Source organism: Myodes glareolus, chromosome 1 (assembly GCF_982192425.1).
Source record: "Myodes glareolus chromosome 1, mMyoGla1.1, whole genome shotgun sequence".
NCBI classification, from domain to species: domain Eukaryota; kingdom Metazoa; phylum Chordata; class Mammalia; order Rodentia; family Cricetidae; genus Myodes; species Myodes glareolus.
The window spans coordinates 33,783,610-33,796,451 of record NC_142026.1 but is presented as its reverse complement, the minus strand read 5'-3'; the positions used below and the strand labels follow the sequence as shown (position 1 = coordinate 33,796,451).

The 12,842-nt window shown below is 49.0% G+C and overlaps 1 protein-coding gene and 1 long non-coding RNA gene across 2 annotated transcripts in view; both read right to left on the bottom strand.

Annotated features, from left to right (window-relative positions):
* The window catches only part of Twist2 (twist family bHLH transcription factor 2), a 51,492-nt gene extending 44,574 nt beyond the window's left edge, over positions 1–6,918 (bottom strand). The window contains exon 1 of the mRNA XM_048441740.3: positions 6,227–6,918. Within this exon, the coding sequence (XP_048297697.1) occupies positions 6,262–6,744 (483 nt within the window). The 5' untranslated portion in view covers positions 6,745–6,918 and the 3' untranslated portion in view covers positions 6,227–6,261. The remainder of the gene's footprint in view (positions 1–6,226) is intronic.
* Positions 6,919–9,238: 2,320 nt separating this feature from the next.
* On the bottom strand, positions 9,239–11,319 carry LOC125405306 (uncharacterized). Its single transcript, XR_007233536.3, has 2 exons — positions 11,123–11,319; positions 9,239–9,363 (listed from the first exon to the last, which is right to left on the bottom strand). It is a non-coding gene; the product is annotated as an uncharacterized LOC125405306 (long non-coding RNA).
* Between the last annotated feature and the right edge of the window lie 1,523 nt (positions 11,320–12,842).

Below are 12,842 nucleotides of genomic sequence, written 5' to 3'. Positions count from 1 at the left end.
CAAAGGCACCCACGGGACAGCAAAGCATCAGCTTCTGAGACGCAGGCTATGTTTCTTTTCTGGAGTCTCCTTATTTTACAAGGCAGCCCCTTCCTGCTGTCCAAGCAAACAAGACTTTCTGGGACCTTCTGAATAGGGGCCACAGAAAGGCTGGGTACAGGGGTGTTACACCGAAGGTTCAGGAGTCAAAAGTGCTGGCTGCTCTTCCAGAGCATCCGGGTTTGAGTCTTAGCACCCACATGATGCCTCATGACCGTCTGTAACTCCAGTCCCAGGGGATCTGATGCCCTCTTTTGGCCTCCAAAGGCAGCAGGCACACATATGGTACACAGACATACATGTAAGCAAATCACCCACATGTGTAAAGTAAAAATAAAATTCTATGAAAAGAGACATAAGAAAAGAAAAGAGAGCCGGGTGGCGCTTGCCTCTGGGACAGCGGGAAACGGTACACAGCGAGCGTGGGGGCCTGCCTTCTTTCCGAGTCGGGCAGATGGTTACTGAGAGTTGAGGTTTCCTTCAAGTCCAGCCCTTCCCAGCCACACCCCAGATAAGCCAGAAACACAGATGAACTGCAGAACGTCTTTCCCCGAAATGTGCCTTTGATGGACATGCTCTTTAGGTAGGATGTGAGCTAGGCAGGCAGGTTTAGAACCTGGTGCCTGATAGCGAGTTCGGAGTTCCACCCCATACTTCATGAAAGCGGCAGAAAACGGAATCACAGAATTCAAGGGCTCAACTAGGTCAAAGATGCTTCTCCTGAGATCCCAGAAATGAAGTCACAGTTCTAAGGAGGCAGAGACTGGGTTGTCCCATCTCCCCTTGGTCATATGATGAAGGGAAGCATCAGAGAAGGGGCTGAGCCCTGAGCGGCTCCATAGACCCAGAACCTGGGGTTCTCAGCCCTGCTCTGTCTCACTCATAATTACAGGACTTGGCAAGATTCAGAACAAGAGTTAGGGAACAATAGCAAAAACCTTCCACACTGCTCCAACACTGCTCAGGACGACAGTTTCCCAGGAGCACCGAAGCTTCCCTTCATGTTGGAGTAAAAGTCACATGCTAAACCTCTTCAGCTTCGGACCCAAGGTTCCCTTTGATGTGACAACCATTGGTAATCACCAAGACGGGGGAAGGGGGGTGGCTAGAGAGGAGGAGCTCCACTGTGCCTCAGTTTACACCAGCATGAAAATTACAGCCCTAACATCACATTCTCATCCAAATAAACACTAAATTAAGGCAAGTTAAACATAGCTAAACCACATCGGAAGGCTTGCTGCAGAATGGAAACACAAATGTGTTCTCAAGACAAAGTTCATGATTTGAAATCTCATCCTGTGTCTCTGTCTCTCTGTCTCTCTCTGTCTCTCTCTCTCTCTCTTTCTCTCTCTCTTTCTTTCTCTCTCTCACACACAAACTCTGCAACTTCAATCTTTTCACTACTTGGTGAGCCGCTCTAAATTATCCTTAAACATTTTGTTTGATTTTTTTGTTTTTCAAGACAGGGTTTCTCTGTAGCTTTAGAGCCTGTCCTGGAACTTGCTCTGTAGACCAAGCTGATCTTGAACTCACAGAGATCCATTTGCCTGCCTCTGCCTCCCGTGTGCTGTGATTAAAAGTGTACGCCACTACCGCTCAGCTGATAGCCTTAAGAATTTTCCGTGATTTTGATGAATATAATGATGGGCCAATATGATATTAACCTCCTCAGAAGTAGACACATTTCCCTTTCAGACAAAATTGTCCACAAATGTATTTGCAAAGTGCCTTCTCTACTAGTCTGGAAGTTAGCTCCTGCTGGAATTGATGTTCCCTTTCACATTTCTGGGATGCCACTCTTCACTTGGAAACTTCCAATTAATTATATACTGAAACTATCTCAAGACCTCAAGTTCTATACAGAAGTACAATAACACAAACAAGGAAAATATAGATGATTGTATAGATTTTTAGTTTATTACCTAGAGATAAATTTTTTTTTTTTTTTTTGGTTTTTCGAGACAGGGTTTTTCAGTAGCTTTGGAGCCTCTCCTGGAACTAGCTCTTGTAGACCAGGTTGGCCTCAAACTCACAAAGATCTGCCTGCCTCTGCCTCTCGAGTGCTGGGATTAAAGACATGTGCCACCACTGCGCGGCCCAGAGATTAATTTTTATAGCATATGTTTAATTTTTTTTTTTTACTGTGAAGGGGAATTGGGAAAAGTGGGAGGGTACAGGGGATGAATATAACCAAAGATGTGATATACTTGAAAGAAAGTGTCTTCATGAAACCCATTGCATGGAAAACAATTATATGAAAATAAATACTTTAAAATATTTTAACTTTGTGATGACTTTAATTTTTCAGGAGGTTCTGTTCTTTTACTCATTTCTCCTGAGGAGTCTAAACTTCGTAGCCCCTAGAGCTTCAGGTGTTATTATTTTATTCGTGTGTGTGTGTGTGTGTGTGTGTGTGTGTGTGTGTGTGTGTGTGTTCAGTGCCCTGCAGTTATGACAGGTGTAGGCTCAGGTGACCATGCCTAGTATCCTCTGAAGCAGTGTCTGACTTCTGAGCCTCATCCTGGCTTTTGAAAACAGCCATGCCTGTGTCCCTTCCATCTCGTTCCTTCTGTAGTCACCTCTCCGCTTGTTGGCTACAGTAATTTATCCATCTCTTTGAATTTTATAGCCTCCTTCATGAACTCACGGCTGGGGGAGAGCTTTCTGGAGCACGCTTCTGCTTCCCCAAGAAAAGAAACAAACATACTCCGGCATTCCTGCCCCATTCACAGGGCTCTTAAAGACACCAGGGAGACTAGAAGGATGCTGATACTAAGCCGAAAACCTGCCCAAAGTGTAGCCTTTAAACTTCACTTATTAAAATATCAGTTTTTTTTTAAAGTCCAGATTTGAGCTCCAGCTATGAGTTATAGTGCCCTGCACACAAAGAGTGGACCTCATGATGTCTTTGCCAGGCAAAATTAGCCCCGCATCTGTGCCTCTTCTACTCGGGAAAGACGCAAGCGAAGCTGGTGAAAAGGCAGTGCTTCCAGGCTTACAACCTGTTTGAAAAGGAGGCATTTTTCGGACAACCGCCCTAAAGGACAACATTTTCAAAGGACCTCGGGACACCACTCTTCCAGTCCCCACGCCAGTCAGATGGGAGGCAGGGAAATGCTCTTTAGAAGTTCAATCTCCCCGCAGCTCTCACTGTAGGGAATTCCTTAAGACAGTCTCCCTGGTATTTCAGGTAACTCAGCTGTTGGGTCTGGTCTACTCCACAAACAAAAGCCCCGCGGCAATTCTGCATTTCCGCTCCTCTCCAGCAAGAGTTTTCTTTTGAGACTAACTAGCTCCCCGATACAGCAAACATCTCCGCGAAGCAAGCCTCCAGAGCTCAGGAGAAGCTGACACGGGTTGGAAGGTGTTGGGGAACCCACATGTTGTCCATAAGAGCAAAACATGCTCGGGAAGAAAAGAAAGAAAGGAAGAGAGAAAGAAAGCAAGGGAGAGAAGAAAGTGCAATGGTTGAAGGTGAAAACCCATAAAGAGTTGGCAGGATAGGAGACGACACCTCCTTCAATCAGGATGAAGACCGCAGAATAAATTATGGACGAGAAATGGCTGCGTTTCCCTGTCCCAGGCCAGGTGACAGCGACCCTGCTCAGGGGTCTACAGCATCTCACAAACACTCTGGGCCTCTTCGGAGACTTCTTTCAGTTAGTCAAGTCCCACTGACTGGAAAGACCCCCTGGCACCTATTTTGAACACCCAGCCAAGGAAAGATAGAATAAACTTTAGTATAAGCTGGGCTTCGTAGACTGGGCCATGTTTCTCTCCACAGTCAAGGACAATTTAGGCTTTGTGTTGTTAGCAGAAATATGTCACAATAAACATTAAAAGTATATACACTTCACCGAAATGTCTAGGGACACCCTGCCCACAGGCAGACAATGAATGTTTCTTGGAAATGTTACAAAGAAATAACTAATTGCAATTAGCAACATTTCCAGGAGACTAAAGTAATTACAATTGTATTTAGGCTCCTTAAGAGGAATGGGTTAACAGCAAGAACACAAAGGTATTCCTTAACAACAGGTAATAAATTAGACCAAGGCAGGTTCAGCATCAGTGTATCAAACATGGGTGCATTTGGAAAGAGCCCTCTGTGAGTTCACACACCCCTTACCTGACTAGTTGTTGTCTTTGATTATATAAAAGTAAACATGCCTATATCTTGCTTTCCAGCTCAGTGTGTTATCTGATAGTTTAATGCCGTTTTATCCAAATAAGCTCTTAACATTTTTCATTTGTTTATGACAGATACTGCATTTTGATTTTAAAACATACTTGATTACAGTGTGTGATTAGGTCAAAGCTTTTGAAGAGAGCAATTATCTTAAACCGAATTTTCAATGTCTTCACTAAATTTTTGCATCAGGGTAATATCTATCTCCCGGTGTTGACTTTCAATAATTTTCTGAAGGGCTATCTTAGCAATAATAATGTTGACATTCTCCTTAAACAAATGTGGTGTGTGTGTATATAAAAGATGGCGTATTTCATCTGCTCCTGCTTCCTCAAGCGTGCTGTGAACCACGGCGGGACGAAGCGTGAGTGGAAGTTAACTAATGGACACTCATAATTTAGGCAGCAAAAACCAGAATTAATGTATTATCCCTCTGTAGCTTCGCGTACTTGGCCAACCCAAACTTGCTTTCTTAGAGAAATACGTGATTGAGACAATTCCCATCTGCTTTCGACAGACACAGGGGAAGATTCCCACAAGTGACTTTGTTAAAAGCTCTTCTTAAGGACTATAAAGTGGTCATGATTCCGGGGCTTTATTTCATCAAAACAATTTTTGGTGATAAGAATAAAGGATGAAGAAAAGAAGAAAGAAATAAAGAAAGGAAGGAAGGAAGGAAGGAAGGAAGGAAGAAAGAAAGAAAGAAAGAAAGAAAGAAAGAAAACCCATTGTATGATACCAGTGTTTTGTAGCCAGAGCAGCAACTTCCAAGATATTATAAAATGATAAAAATAGAAATAGATGTTTAAGACAATGGGTGGCCATGCTGATCATGATTCATCTAAATTTCTTCGGTGTGAAGTGGAGACTTTCATTTAAAAGATATATTACAAGATGTGTGAAAAAAAAAAAACTAAGGGAAATTAAGTAGGAAGGATTTTTTACACCTCTCTCCCACAAAAGATCACAACAAGGCCTCCAGAGAGCGGAGCCCCTCAGCCTTGCCTGGAAGACATTGCCTCTGGGGCTGCCTAGAGAGTCTGCTAAGCAGCTGGCGCAGGACGTCCTGTCCTAAATGCTCTTCCAGAGAGAAACACACCTTCCAGGGCTCGGCGGTGTCCCGCGCCTTTCTCCCCATGCAGGGCCTAGCACTCACTGCTTCCTCACCTCCCCCGCCACACCATGCTCAGACCTGTTACCCCACTGGATCCCTTGCGGTTGCTTGCTGCAGCGCGGTCAAGACCCCTCTGTGTCTTTCCAAGTTCAAGACTGGCAAGCTAGGCGCCCAACTCTAGATAAGATTCACCTGCCTGCCTGCATCATTCGACTCCATGTCGCTGTATTCACCCAGGCCTGGGTGCTTGGGATCTCCTGCGCTCCTGGCGCCCAGCAATTTGCTCCTTATGGCTGTGACCCTGGAGCCTCAGCGCAGGACAGAAACCTCCCTGCCTTCCCAGGTAAACTCCGTGGCGACACCGGCCGGCATCATTGTACCTAATGAGCGGGCTAAGTAGGGCTCGAACGCTCTAGCATCCGAGGCGAGGGCCGGAACTACAGTCAAAAAGAGCTGGTTGCCTGCACCACGCGTGGACTCTGGCGCCGCAGAATAAGCGCGAAGCAACAAGTGGGCCACAACCCAGAGGGCATAGCATCTCCCGGCCTCTGCTGGCCTGAAGAAGACGTTTTGACAGCTGCTCCCCACAGGGTCACCCACAGACACCCAACCCCAAAAAATGGGAACTGTGACTATTTGTCCAAGAAGTATATTAGGACCCTGCTAAGGAGCCGCTAGCCGGAGGGTTCCAAACTGATGCCCCTGGCAAAAGGCCTCGGAGGTGCCTCTGGGACAGAGGAATTTTCCCATCTCCCGCCAATCTTTGCAGGAGAAACTCAACCCTTCCGGAGTGGTGGCCTGAGGGATCTCTACGATGAAGGATGCTCTGGCCCGCCCGCCCACCAACCCGTGCATAGTGAGTACTCGTCACACTCAGCACCTACCCTGGCGTGCGGGTCCGGAGGTGGGTGGCGCGGCGCTAGTGGGAGGCGGACATGGACCACGCTCCCTCCATGCGCCACACGGAGAAGGCGTAGCTGAGACGCTCGTGAGCCACGTAGCTGCAGCTGGTCATCTTATTGTCCATCTCGTCGCTCTGCAGAACCTGGTAGAGGAAGTCTATGTACCTGGCGGCCAGCTTGAGCGTCTGGATCTTGCTGAGCTTGTCAGAGGGGAGCGTGGGGATGATCTTGCGCAGCGCGGCGAAGGCCTCGTTGAGCGACTGGGTGCGCTGACGCTCGCGCACGTTGGCCAGGATGCGCTGGCTCTGCAACTCCTCGAAGGACTGCGCGCTCGGACTGCCCTTCTTGCCGCGCTTGCCTGGGGTCGGGCTGCCATCTTCGCTTGACTTCTTGCTGTAGCGCCGCTTCCGGCCGAAGCGCTTGGGCTGCCGCTCCAGCTCTTCCTCGCTGGTGCCCAGACTGTCCACGGGGGACACAGGCGAGCTGGAACCCTCCTCCATGGCGCCCGCCCGGCGCGCGTGGGGCTGGGGGGCGCCGAGCGCACGCCACTGGCCAAGCCCGCGACCGCGGAGCACAGGCTCCTGGGTCGCCTGCAAAGTCTCTAATTTCGAGGCCGGCTTGTGCAAAACCGAGGTCTCCGGGAGAGGAAGTTATTCTAACTTTTTTGGAAACTCTATCCCGGCTGGGTTGCTAAATAGCTGTCAGGAACGAGGGCGGCGCGCTGATTGGCCACGGTGGCCAGGGGCAGGACAAGTTCTGGGGCCTTCGCCGGCCGCCCCCCCCAAGGAGGGGGGGGGCGGCACTTTCAGTTTTGTCTCCTCTTTTTCGGCCCTGACTATGGCCGGCATCTCGGAAACCGGGTCCGAGCGTGCTGCCTGCTCTGCTACCTAAGCCGCGGGCCGCTAATCAGTGGTGTTGATCCTAGACTCAACCCGCCCTGGCTTTGTCTGAGCCTCGTGGAGCAGATTTGGTCCCTGCCAGGGTTCAGGATCTCCACGAGAGGTGGAGGAGGCGAGTCCAAGCCCAGATGTGCTCCGTGGACCAAGGACGCAGCTGGGAGCCTCTTGGGGCGCGCACTGAGACCTCACCGTCAGCAACGCGATCCTGCCCGCAGTGAGTGGAGCTGTGCAAGCAAGCTGAGAGCCACGACCCCGGGCAGGGCAGACACTTTCGTGTTGGCAGAGATATCCACCTCCACAGTCTCGCCTCTAAGATCCATAGAGACGCCGCCCCTCTCGGACCAGGATGCGAGTTGGAGGACCCTTTTTAATTTCGACCTTCTGGGTGAACTTCGATTTGGACACCTTTTCGGAACCTATCTCTAAATGCCTTAAGCCTAGGTACCACAGCGAGCCTCTGCGGGAGCGCCGGGTGCCTGCCACGCCCGCCTGCCTGGCCCTGCCCTGAGTGCTGGGTCCGGGTTTAGGGCTCAGCCTCAGCCTCTGCACTCTGCTTCGTTTGCAGGCGGGTGGTGAACCCAGAACACGGAGAATAGGGAGAGGCAGGCCCTTCCTGAAGTCCCCTGCTCTGGGCACTGGTGGGTAGCTTCGGCAGGAGGGCTCCAGGATGCAGAACATTGGGCCAGGCCTTGGTGAACAGACATCACCGACCCCGGCCCTTTGCCATCTGGACGCTCAGCGCCAGCGCGTTTGAAGTGCTTGGGGTCTCTTTGTTCGCCAGGCCGCTCTAGCTGGGGCCTGGAGGTGGTTTACAGCTTCCTTGCCTTTGAACCTATTCCCAGGTGACCCGGGCTCAACTAGGCCGGGCTTGAGCATGGCTGTCAGAGCAGCCCTGTGATCAAGGGCTGGCTAGGTCTTATTGAAGTTGAACCTGGGGCCAGAGACTCCTCAGCATCAGCAGCTCCTGGGGGAAGGAGGGAGGACCACGAGGTGGGGCCCGCGGGCTGAGACCACTGTCTTGGGAAGCTGGAAGGGCTGTGTATGGCACCTCTTGTCCTCTCACCGAAGACCTGGTTCTCTGATCTTGGGGACATCCAGCGCCCACCACCAGCAGCACCGGGAACAATGCTCCATGGCGAGCAGGCCCACTCGCAGAGGACAGTCACCGAGCTACATGTAGTTCCCTAAATGCTCTCTGTCTTCAGGAGGCTAATTAAAGTTTTAGTCACTGTGTGCAGCCTGACCCAGGCTGAGTGCCTTCTGTCCTGCCTTCTGGGAAGACCACATTTTATTCAATACCCCAAAGTAGCCTGCTTTCTTCTTTTAAAAATTCACAACTAATTTTAGGAGCAAAAGAGGTTCCTGCCTGTCTGGGGTGGCTTTTCTGGAGACTTCCGGGTTAAAGGGTACAGACAAACTAGGTCAATTTTGCCACCCTATATCACTCAGGGTGAGGAGTTCCCCTTCCACACCACCCCCAGCCCGGACCCTCTTTAAAGTCTGGCTTAAATAAATCAGGTGGTTTTGTCCATTCCCTAAAACCAAAGGGTGTTTTCCTGACAGAAGCCTTCCAGTGTCCAGCCCAGTCCCCTCCCCCTATTTGTGTCTGTGTGTTTCTCTTTCTCACTCTGTCTTCTCCTCTCCCCTCCTCCCTTCCTCCTGGAGGCAGAGGTCATAGCTGAGGAGGAAGGGAGAAGCCTCCTCACAGGTCTCAAGCCGCCCAGGTCTCAGTTCAGCCTGAGGATGAGGGGTGGGGACATTGTATGGAACATAGAGCTGCCACTAAAGATGGGGGTTCCCCTTTACTAGGACAGTTTACCACTAGGGCAATGGTTCTCAATCTTCCCAATACAGTCCTTCATGTTGTGGTGACCCCCAATCACAAACTTACTGCGCTGCTACTTTGTAGTTGTAATTTTGCTACTGTTACGAATTGTAATGTAAATATCTGATGTGCGACCCCCCAAAGGGCTCCCGACCCACAGTTTGAGAAACGCTGACCCAGGAGCTAAGCATTTCGTCCAAGGCCTGGGTGGTTCAGCCTTTTGTGGATTCTCAGCCAGCATCTCACTTTGGTCTTTGCTCTTCTTCAGTGTGGGGTGGTGGGGCTTTTCTATCTTAAACATTTCTAACAAATCAAAATTGTACAGAGTCGGAGACAAACCCTTGCTGGTGGAATTCGGAACACCTTTCTCTCTCAGTCATTGCTTTAGTTGAAACCTAAAAATACAAAAAAAAAAAAAAATGAGGCATAGACAATGCCAGAGTCTCTCCAGAGTCGTGAACTGGGTGACGGCAAGGTGACATTCAGCCTTCTCTTTCTCTCAAGTTGGTTAAAATAAAATGGTAATGAAAAAGGAACCGGATTGGGAAATAATATTCTGGCTATTGATATTGCCTGAATTTTTTTCCTTTTAAAAGCCACGTTTTTAATAAGGTTAATAAAACCAAAGTATTAATAACTCAGGAACAAAATGTGTTTGTGTGTGGATACCCCCCAGACCACCCAGGCTCACTCAGACATGTGTGAAATATCACGCAATAAGGGTTCATGGGCACGCATGCAGTTCTTGGTATATTTATTCATTATCGAATGTGGAAAATCATGTCAACGCTTCTTTTCATGTGTGTAAAAATGTGCGCTTTGTTTCACGGAACCTCGATTTATTAAATAAAAATATGACCTGACGTTTGGAAAGCTTCTTCTGTAGCTTTCTCTGAACTCGGTGCCCTGTTTGCACAGTGAATTTAATGGCTGCTGGCTGGGTGTTAGTGACAGTATAGAACTGTCACCTGGAGATGGTCTTCAATGCTAGGACACTATCAGGCGGCCCCTAGGCTTTATTAGGATAATAAAATGTGTGCTTGATACTCAGGAAATATTTTTTACAATCCCTTAGAAACTACATAGAAAGCAATAAATATACGTTCAAACGCTACGGCTGCTACCTTTTGTTGAATCGCAGGTATAGTAAGCACACCTGTCTGCTCCTGCAGGCTCGCTGTAATAAAGCTATGAGGGATGAGATCAGACATTTAGCAGGGCTCCTGTGTATGTGCTGGTGAGCTGGTGGGCTGTCACCTCCTCTTGAGTTGAGTGAGGCAAAGCTGAAGCAGACGACAGAAGCCAGTATTCTGTCACAGGTGCAACAGACCCTGTGACATCTATCAAGAGGTTGACGATGCCCTCTTGACTCTTTCATTGTTCTGGGAAGCAGCTTGCTAGTGACTTGCACAGCAGGAGAATCCAGGTACCTTTCTTTTGTCTCAGACACAGGGCCGGTGAACATGACACTCTGTCTATGGGAGCCCTAATTCCAAGGGTGGACATTTGAGAATTGTGTCAAGCTGGTGGCCTGTCTATAAACCGTAGGAGTCTTTAGATTGCTTTGCTGAATGTTAGAACTCTTTGGGGGATCATATGCTCTTGGCTTGTTGACAATACCCTGTGCCACTGTCGGTGCCCTTCCTAGATGGATTTGCGTAGTTCAGAACGCTCCCTGTGTGAGCATGTGACCAGCAGGCTGGGGAGCTGAAAAGGCATTTACTTCTCACCCTAAGATCCCAGGCTTAAGAAAGTCTCCCAGTGAATGACTGACTCCTAGGTATGAGTCTAATGTCTTCCAGAAAGAAAGCTTCAGAGCCAACCCCGTCCCCATAACAGTGGCAGCAGAGGATGAAGTCACACCTCAAAGGACTAAAACTCACACCCAAGGTACACTGTAGGTCAGAAAGATTTTATTTTTAAAACTCCTTCAGGTGGATGTGTGCTGTGACCTTATGGCATCACTGTGCTTTCTGTTACCAGGAGTTTAGTCCACTGTCAAGTCTAGAAACATCTCTGCCCTCCCTACCATACTTCTCCCATTTCTTCTTGATTTGATGCTGCCCTGGCTTGTGGAACTTAGAATCAGCTGAAACACTAGCCTCTGACAACACCTGCCCTTTCCCGAGAGGTTGAGCTGAAGAGAGAGCCTACCTTGAGTGTAGGTGGCAGCACTCGAGGGGCTGGGGTGAGACTACAGAACAAGAGAAAGTGAACCGAGCACAGCATTTATCTCTCTCTGCTTCCTGTAGGAATCAGTCAGCACCCCCCCACACACACTCCAGTTGCTCCGCCTTCCTACGCCATGAGCCAATAGAAGCCCTCCTTCCCTTAAGTTGCTTCTTGCTAGGCATTCCGTCAGGATGACAAGAAAGACAATTAAGATACTGTCAGTATTCATGTTTCCAGTGATAAGATCAGCATTGTTTCTCTGTAGCCTTAATTGTAATTGTTTCACTCTTTGGGAGTCAAGGTTTCCAGAGACAAAGAAAACAGACACGGATATTATCTGGTGGTGCCCAGTCTAGTGGAACTGGGGCTCATCCTGTATTTTCTTATCAGTGGGCATCCTGGTGCTGACCCATGGAACACCTGAGATTATTGACCTTTCTGCTATCTGCAGGAATGGACCATCGGTCAAGGTCTGGAGCCAAACTTTACCACATCAGACTGGAGCATCTTTTTGTAGGGAAAGGTGGGGACAGGAATCTGTCTCAGCCTACTTGGTAATGTTAAAGGGAGAAGATTCTAGACATGGTTCCACAAGCCAGAGCAGGGCAAGATAAAAGGTCTTGGTATAATGGCCATGGATAGAAGCATATACAATATAATCAAATCCATGAATCGCAATGTCAGTCAAACACAAGTCCCAGTGCTCACCATTGGTGCTGCTAGGACGCTGGCCCACAGCTCTGGGAATGCTGGGTAAGAGGGCGGGGACAAGCATGTAGCCAGGCTTTCTTACCAAGCATGCTTCGAAGTCACTGAGCAGTCGCTGAGAAAACGGCCCGTTCTAAGGATGCTCTCAATGGGTGAGGACCCCAGCATGGTGGGGGGCACACCAGCACCATGATGCAGAGCTCTAGTAGGAGAATGGGTATGAACACTGAAGGCAGACAGAAGCAGCCCACCCCGGTATGATTAATAAGTAGACCAGCTCTCCCAGTACTGAGTTCTGGGGACCAGTTCCAGGAAATCTATGGTGAAGATGGCTGGGTATAGTGTGTCACATGGTGCTTTTGACTCTGCCCTTTCTGCACAGTTCTCAAAGGGCTCCTTGCACTTACTACTTACCAGTGGGTAAGACTGGCTGCATCTGGAGCCATGCCACTGGCTAAAGGCTGTTAAACCCCTGCACTGGAACCGTAGCTGTGGTAGGAGCTCAGGGTCTGGTATTCTTGGTTTCAGAGAGTCGAAGAGCAACTCATTCAAATATGCTTAGCGAAGTAAGAATGTATGAACTCATTTATGTGAGTGTCTTAGGCTTGTTCAGGCTTAGCTAGATTCAGAAGACTCAATGACTTTATCCCTGGCCTCTCCTCTGTGTCTCAGTGCTGCTTCCCTCTGTGTGGCAAGCTCACGTCTGAACCGAGAGGCCTGACCCTCCAAGGTGAGAACTGACTTCAGGGTTAAGGGCTGTGATTGCTCACACAGGAGGTCGGGATGGTGTCCTGAAGGTGAGAAGGTCCTTAGGAAGAGACACTGGGCTGGTGAACAACGTGTGTAGGTTTACCACCCATGGAAAGAGGTGAGCAAGCCTCCTGAGGCTCACACAGAAACAAATACTAAGTTTAAATTTCCTGCCGGTGGCAGTGGGGAGCAAAGAGATGTCCCAAGGAAGTGATGGCCATAATTGATTTGGCTTTGAAGGCAG